At 40.7% G+C, this 8,167-nt stretch overlaps 1 protein-coding gene across 6 annotated transcripts; it reads left to right on the top strand.

Moving 5' to 3' along the window:
• Positions 1 to 2,116: 2,116 nt before the first annotated feature.
• LOC148028612 (ATP phosphoribosyltransferase 1, chloroplastic-like) lies at positions 2,117 to 6,525 on the top strand. 6 transcript variants are annotated; one of them, XM_087688887.1, is made up of 13 exons: positions 2,120 to 2,437; positions 3,023 to 3,120; positions 3,758 to 3,817; positions 3,920 to 4,033; positions 4,326 to 4,391; positions 4,488 to 4,595; positions 4,692 to 4,775; positions 4,862 to 4,963; positions 5,085 to 5,213; positions 5,472 to 5,552; positions 5,680 to 5,799; positions 5,978 to 6,099; positions 6,148 to 6,521. In XM_087688887.1, exons 1-12 carry the CDS (start codon positions 2,320 to 2,322, stop codon positions 6,071 to 6,073), a joined length of 1,176 nt encoding a protein of 391 aa, XP_087545013.1. In that variant the 5' UTR covers positions 2,120 to 2,319; the 3' UTR covers positions 6,074 to 6,099; positions 6,148 to 6,521. The 6 variants fall into 6 exon arrangements, with proteins under 6 accessions (XP_087545016.1, XP_087545013.1, XP_087545012.1 ...); XM_087688886.1 differs by having other exon boundaries at positions 5,978 to 6,520; XM_087688888.1 differs by having other exon boundaries at positions 2,122 to 2,437; positions 5,085 to 5,198; positions 5,978 to 6,516.
• The last annotated feature ends 1,642 nt before the right edge of the window (positions 6,526 to 8,167 follow it).

Raw genomic sequence — 8,167 nt, 5'->3', positions numbered from 1 at the left:
AGTTATAATTTAGAAAAATCAAGTGAAATTTAGATCACAACAAAAGTTTGGGCCATGTTATTTATACTTGTAAGAATTAAATAGTAGAAAAATACAAAACAAAGTGATTTGTTTTGGTTTTCAACATTGTCAAATTCATGTTCTAAAAAATTGATTGAAATTCTTTCTTGGTGTGGACACGTGTGCACACACACACACACACACACACACACACACACACACACACACACACACACACACACACACACACACACACACACACACACACACACACACACACACACACACACACACACACACACACACACACACACACACACACACACACACACACACACACACACACACACACACACACACACTCACAGAGAGAGAGAGAGAGAGAGAGAGAGAGAGAGAGAGAGAGAGAGAGAGAGAGAGAGAGAGAGAGAGAGAGAGAGAGAGAGAGAGAGAGTTTGTGCAATATGCAAAACTAAAAGTTTCTTAAATAAATACTTCCAATACATACAACATTTAATGGACAATGAAAGTTTAGATCCCCAATATTTATGAGAGAGAGAGAGAGAGAGAGAGAGAGAGAGAGAGAGAGAGAGAGAGAGAGAGAGAGAGAGAGAGAGAGAGAGAGAGAGAGAGAGAGAGAGAGAGAGAGAGAGAGAGAGAGAGAGAGAGAGAGAGAGAAGGTTGGGGGGAGAGAAATATAGAAAAGTAGTGATGGTAGAGATGGTGAAGGCATCGATGTTGATGGAGGTGGTGAGGATAGTGGTAGAGGAGGAGGAGGTGGTGGTGGTGGTCATGGAGGAGGAGGATGTGGTAGTGGTGGTGAAGGGGTGGAGATGCCATTGGTGGTGGTGGTGGTTGTAATAGAGGGTGGAACAAGTAAACTATGTGGAATAAAAAATAGGGAGGTTACCAAAAAAAGCCCACTCAAAAGCTTACTTCTTACACACAATGTAGCATTTGTGATTACTATTTGCATAGTGTCCATAGTAGTGTTGGGAAGAAAGGTGAGGAGAAGATTGGCAAACATGCATGCAAATGACTTAGAGAATTTGTGTGAAACTTTTATTTCAAGTAGATGAGACATGTGGACTCTATTTCAAGCAACATGTTTTTTTTTTTAGAGAGAGAGAGAGAGAGAGAGAGAGAGAGAGGACAAGAACATAGGAGCACACATTGTCACGTACATTGCAATCTGATGCAGAGGGAAGCTTTGTAGTGGTTGTAGATCACATGCATTTCTTCTTGTGATTAGCTGAATGAGTGGAGGTTGGAGGTCAATTGATTGGTCGGGAGCCCTCTCTCTCTCTCTCTCTCTCTCTCTCTCTCTCTCTCTCTCTCTCTCTCTCTCTCTTTCAATGTTGATCAATAGGGGAAGTGGGGATAGGGCACATAGCACAAATAAAAACCTAAAAGGAAAGCCCAACTTGATTGCCACATGGTGATCAATTTCAGGAAGTTAAGTAGGTCTAATTTTAGGCCTACTCTAGTTAATTGTATTAAGTCTTGCCATCAATAGGACGAAGTCGAAGATGCACGACTACATGTGGTTAACTTTTACCAAGTAGACTCAATGAAGTCCTATTGACTCGTGTGTGGCCGGGTTCTACAACTTGACCGAGGGTTCTAACATCATTTTAGTACTCTGCAACATCTCAAAGATGTATTTGCAAATATTTATGATAGAAATATCAATTCTTGTTTGGATTTAAAAAAAATGCATTTCTCTCTTTCTATGAAGTATGGCCATGATCCATATTAAGCCCTCTCTGTTCATCTACTCCTCTCGTTCTCTTGATAAACCTTGCAGTGAGATACCGTCCTCTCAAAAAGGTAATGATGGTAGGTATTTTTTTGATGTGGCATTCTTGCTCTAGTTGAACTATGCCCTCCCCTGTAACCATGGGGAATTTTTGCATTCATGGTTGAGGTGAATGGTGACGACAGGAACCATGCCACATGCCATCATCTTATTTATCAAACTACTTTAGTGGACTTGAAACGGATAGAGCCGTGGTCCAAAAGTAGCGACCTTCACCATTCTTGCATGTGTGCCCGAAAGGGCTTGGTTAACTGCCCATGAGTTGCTGGAGTTTAACTTTCTAGGCAAACACGGTATCTCATGTGCGATGTTAAACATATGAAATGACACTATTTTCCTCTGGACCATGTTCAATATTTTCCTTTGTTTGACTCGTGTTTTGGGTTTTGTGATGGCCGTTTCTTAACTTGCTAGTATGGCTAACCAAGTATGTAGCAGGAAGTTCAATCATCGCCATCGATGGAATCTTGATGATGTGAGTAGCACTCGTCTCTCCTACAATGGCTGCTGTTATGCTCCAAAATGGGAAGTGCACCCTTGTGCCTCCGAGCTTCTCTACGCCCAGTACGATTCTTCGCTGCCCCGCAGCATCAATGGTGGCACGATCTCCTCATACAAGTAATAATTGATCAATCTCGTATTCCTTCTGTTTGCTATAAATCTTAACCGCCTGCAGAACCTGGCTTTGGTTCGTGCCCTTTTGATATATCACAAGAAGTTTTAGACAATTTCCCATGTGGGAAAAGGGGATCTTTTACCCTTGTTTTGCCTGTGGTGATCTTCTTTCCCTTGTTTTCCCTACAATGTTCAACATCGTAAGCTTCTGTGAGGAAAGGATCGCATACTTAGCTAAGTGCAGTTGGGGGTGGGTGGGCTGCTGGTCCAGGTTGCCTTGTTTTCCCCTAGAGTGCTCAACCTCATGAGCTTCTGCTCTGGAGGCACGACATACCTAGCTAGGTGCGGTTGGGGGCAGGGGGACTGTCCCCCCCTAAAACACACCTAGCTAGGTGTGCAACCCCTCCCTCAAAGAAGCTCACGATGTTGTTGTAATGTGGGAATTTGTCTAAAACTTCTTGTGCTTGTCCCTTTGACATAGATCTGGCTCACTCAATTCCATGCCTGGTTGAAATGAAATGGTGTCATGCAGTAATTAAGTGTTGCTGGGGTTTGCTGCTGATTGCAAGCTTTGCTTCTGGAAAACAGGGGATAATACCGCATTACTGCAGAGTTCCCGATCTGCCGTCCGTCTTGCTCTTCCCAACAAAGGCAGGATGGCAGAGGACACACTCAATCTGTTGAGGGTAACATTGAGTGCAGCTTGAGGATAACCCACATCAGTTTGGTATAATGAGTAGATAAGAGTTTGCCCCCTTCATGTAAGTTGAGGCTAAGGTACAGGTTGAGGGTAAGACACATAGGAGTATTAGCCTCTTTGATAAGAGTATCCATTCATGTAAACCAACCATTCTGTTCAGGTTATGGCACATCAATCATATAGATCAAGGATATAACATCTATCCTTTTCATCTCACACAATCAATCTGTCTGTCAAGAGTAGCACTTCAATGGCATAGATCTAGGGTAGAACATCAGTCAAGATCATATAGATTTAGGGTATAAGGAGTAACCTTCTTTCTACAAGTACCCCCTTCATGTAACACAATCAATTCTGTTGAGATGAAGACATCAATTTGTCCAGATTGAGGGTAACACATCAGCTGATATGAAGTAGCTTCTGTTCAGAGTAATACCCCATTTGTGTTTCATATCAAACATGTACCCCTTGTTGAAGTCTTCTTCCACTGGATTTAATTCTTTGATTAATACAAGGCATTGCCTGAAAAGAAAACGTTTTCAGGATTGCCCAACGTTAAAATTTTCTGAGACTTGATTCACTTCTCCAGTTAATGCAAGGCCTTGAATTTGCTCTCTTGCCAGGATTGCCAGTTGGCTGTCATAAGGCCTAATCCTTGGCAATGCTTTGCCGACATTCCCTGTGTAAGGGCCTTCAACTGTCTGCCTGTTTGGATAGATTCATATGTAGTGTTTTGCCACGAGCACTTTTTGAAGTGCAGGCTGTTGAATCCACACATTATGCAGCTCCCTGGCTTGGAGGTTTGGTTCCTTCGTGTGTCAGATGTGGTGCGGAAGATCAGAACAGGCGATGTTGACTTGGGAATTGTGGGCTATGATGATGTGTGCGAGCATGGCCAGGTGCACCACTCAAATTTAAAGCCATAATCCTTGTTGCACTTTTGTCAAGTTTGTGCTTAATGCTCCAATGAGAATGATTGGCTGAGATGTGGGGTGTTAACAGTCACTAGGACATTTGTGTGATGTCTCTCCATGTGTGTGTGCATGCATAGTGCTTTCCACATAGTTTCATATGATACTTGCCCCCTTCCTGCATGTTGGATTGTGTGGAAACTTCTCAATACAACTCATGTTTTCTTTCTTTCTTGAAAGTGCATGAAGTCTATTATTCTTTTCCCTGCAACACAACCAGGGGGATGAGAACTTGGTTATTGTGCACGATGCTCTCGAGTTTGGACATTGCCATCTGGCAATGGGAGTAAGTTAGCTTTCTTGGATGAAGTACTGGGCCTCTATCTGTGCTCTCAAGAAGATGATGCTATGAATTTAAGCTCTGTACATTCTGCATGCACAGGTTCCCTCATATGGAATATTCGCCAATATCTCATCTGTAGCTGAACTTGCTGCTATGCCTCAATGGACTACTGAAAGACCCCTCAGAATTGCAACTGGATTCACATATGTAGGCTAGTTTTCTTGTGTTCTTTCTTGTTGTATGATGACGTAGATGTTGCACCCTTATGGTTTGTCTTATGTGGGGCGTTTTCTTCTTTTCCAGCTTGGAAGCAAATTTGTGAAAGAGAGTGGGCTTAAACATGCACAACTCCTACCTGCTGATGGAGCTTTAGAAGCTGCTCCTGCGGTAGGCCGTATTGGCACATGCTGTCTTTTTAAATAGGAATGGGCATTTAACTTGATGCTTCGAATCTTGATACACTTGGGTGACAGATGGGAGTAGCTGATGCTATTCTTGATCTAGTGGGTAGTGGGGCGTCTTTGCGGGAGAACAATCTCAAGCAAATTGAAGGGGGTCTAATTTTGAGAAGCCAGGTCCTATCTTGCAATGCTTCTCAATATTCCCTCTAGTTATCTTTAAAAGATTCAAAGAAAGAAATAAAGTGCGAGAGGCCCATGCATACATATCATCTGAAGCAATGTGGGAAGTGTCCAGGGTGTCCTGGTTGCAGGCAAGAGGGCTTTGCTTCAGAGTAGAAGAGCACTTGAGACAACCCGCGAGATTCTGGAGAGGCTAGAGGCACACCTGAGGGCAAAAAATCAGTTCACAGTAAGCCTTTCACAGGTCTCTTAGAATGCTTATTATGGAAGTGGTGTTCATAGAAAGCTTTTTGGTAGCTGATACTGACAATTACACGTGTTTATCGATAATTTTGTATGATTTGCCACTATTGTAACTGCAAGATTTGAAGGTTCCAAACCTGTGTCCTCAAAGAAGATTTTACTCTAAGATTTGCTATTCATTTGGCACTGAACCTGGATAGGAGGTACCTCTTTAGGGTTGGGGGAGGGATTGATAAAGCATACCTTGTGTATACTGTAGGTGATAGCACATATGCGTGGAAAGTCAGAAAGGGATGTTGCGGAGCTCATATTGAAGGGGACAGATTTTCATGGTTTCCAGGTGCTCCTTTTTGAGGATGAACTATAGATTTCTTTCTCCATTGTTTTGGAACACTTTGATTTCCATCCAAACACTGCAGCTCGCAGATGCTGGGAGAATTCTCACACAATGTGGGTTGGTGCTACAGGGGCCTACTATTAGCCCTGTATTTAGTGGGATCAATGGGACTGTGCGGGAGCATTTCTACGCAGTCGTAATCTGTGTTGCAAAAAATCACATCTATGAAGCTGTCAAACAGCTGAGAAAGGTATTTGGGAAAGGGATTTTTAGAGATCTAGGTTGTGTATGCTTTGACTATGGTGCATGACTCATTTCCACATTCAAAGTAAAGCCTCCTAAAAGAAGTGTGTTTATTTTATTCACCTATTTGGAGGTACACTAAGAGAGAGTTTGTGTGTGTGTATGTGTGGGCTGTGTATGTGCAGGTGGGAGGAAGTGGAGTTTTAGTGTCCCCGTTGACTTATGTCTTTGATGTGGAGCCTCCACGTTGGCGCCGGTTATTGGATAGATTGAATCTCTAGCCTTTGATAGCAGCAACTATGATGTTTTTTTATGATGCATGATGTTTTCCTTTGATAGCAGCAACTATGATGTTCAATTTAATGATGATAGCAGCAACTATGATGTTTTTTGTTAAATGATCAAAAGGGAAGCAAATTCGCTATGGTGCAAAAGTCCAACCAGCTTCAAATGATGTCTCCAAGTGCTTTAGTACACAATGAATATCCAGCTATTGGTAGCAACAATCAAATGCTCAATTTGCAAGGAAAACAAATTAAATTGAACGTTTGAAGGAAAACACTCGTTCTAATACACTTTGTGAAATGTCCAATGAGTCTTAAATCAAGCCATGTGGGCTGGAAATAGTATTCATCAATTGGATTGGAGAGAAGAAAAATTAGTGTCATATGAGTGTCCAAGGAGTAGGCCCAAATATAATATCATGGTCACTAGCGACGAACATTTTTGAACTTGAGGATTTTAGGGGTTGTTGCATCTTTCCATCCCATATTCCATTCTGTGTGACTATGAAGTATTTGTGCTTTATCCTAGTTTTGTTTTGCATCCTATGTGATTATTGTTAGTAGTCTAAGTAGCTTGTGTGAGTTTGGTTATGTTGGGTATGGCTAGGCATTTTAGGGATTCTATTGGCATTTATGATCCTTATTTGGGGTATTTTATGCTCATTGTTCAGTATTAAATGTTGGTTGACTTGATCCTATTTTGGCATTGTTTTTTGATGCAAGTCAACTTGCTCTTATCTTGGCATTGTTTTCTCCTATTTATATGGGGCTCCCCCTTGATTCAGTAATATTATTATGTATAGATTCTGTGAAGAGAGGGAGTCGGTGCTAGTGCTTACAAGCCAGTGACTCATTGTTGTATGTGTCATTCTCATGTTTGGTATATGGATTTCATTTTTGGAGTATCCTTTTGAGTTCTCTTCTTTGTAATGTTCTTTTGTGTTTTTCTCTTATGTCCTTGTGTTTTATGGATTTCATTTTTGGAGTATCCTTTTGAGTTCTCTTCTTTGTAATGTTCTTTTGTGTTTTTCTCTTATGTCCTTGTGTTTAGTAGTTTATTTAAGCATTTATTAATATTTCCATTGTTGCATCCACTTCTATCGTCATATCAGATTTCATGATTAGGGTTTAGGCCACTCTTTTCTATTGTTTTTAGTTCGTGTTTTGGCTTTGCTGTGTTGATTCATCTTGGTTTTGATTATTGCGATTAATTTTTAGCCTAGATGATCTCTTATTAACTTTTGGTATGGTTTTTGCTCTTTTTCTTAGTGTTTTGTAGTTTGCCATTTGTGTTTTGGGGATAGCAAGTTAAGGCCACCTATTTTCATGCAAGATGATTGCATTTCTTGCAATTCTTAATTGTGTTTTGACTTAAGTCTTTGCATTTTCACTGCTTGAACTTTTGCAGGGTTGATTGGTAGTGTTTTAAATTGATTTTTACTTTGTTTGGTTTGTATGTTTCACTTTATCCATTGTGTATGAACTTTACGGTATATTTTGTACTTTGGTTTGGTTGTACACACACACACACACACACACACACACTCACTCTCACTCTCTCTCTCTCTCTCTCTCTCTCTCTCTCTCTCTTACACACACACACACACACACACACACACACACATTTTTTTTATTCTTTTCTATTTATATTCTCTCTAGATGGCTCTCCATAGTTGTTCCATTGATGAAAAATTGTATGGCCTTGATTATTTCACATGGAGTGATGTTATGAAAGCTCGGTTAGTGTAGAAGCAATTATGGTATGTTATATCTAGAGCTTGTGAGTGTCATCATTTGGTTGATTTTGATGAGGGTAATTATGGAGTAGTTGTGCTCACATGGGATAGTATTGATCCTCATGAATATTTTTTTCTTTTTCATTACAATTTCAAAGTTCTTCATGTAGTCACCACATTCAGGACTTCTTCCATGATTTGGGTGAAGGTACAGATGTTGTATAAGGCTCCTTCACTTATGCTTGCGATTACTCTTTATGGACAGTTTCAGCGAATAAAGTTTGATCCTAATGATACTATTTAGTCTTTCTTACTTTGTATTATGCAAGTATAGTACTAGCTTCAACACATGTAG

Source organism: Lygodium microphyllum, chromosome 11, assembly GCF_053477565.2.
Source record: "Lygodium microphyllum isolate KBCC chromosome 11, Lygodium_microphyllum_v1.1.10, whole genome shotgun sequence".
Classification (NCBI taxonomy): domain Eukaryota; kingdom Viridiplantae; phylum Streptophyta; class Polypodiopsida; order Schizaeales; family Lygodiaceae; genus Lygodium; species Lygodium microphyllum.
Note: the sequence above shows the minus strand (reverse complement) of the source record. Positions and strands in the feature narration are given on the sequence as shown.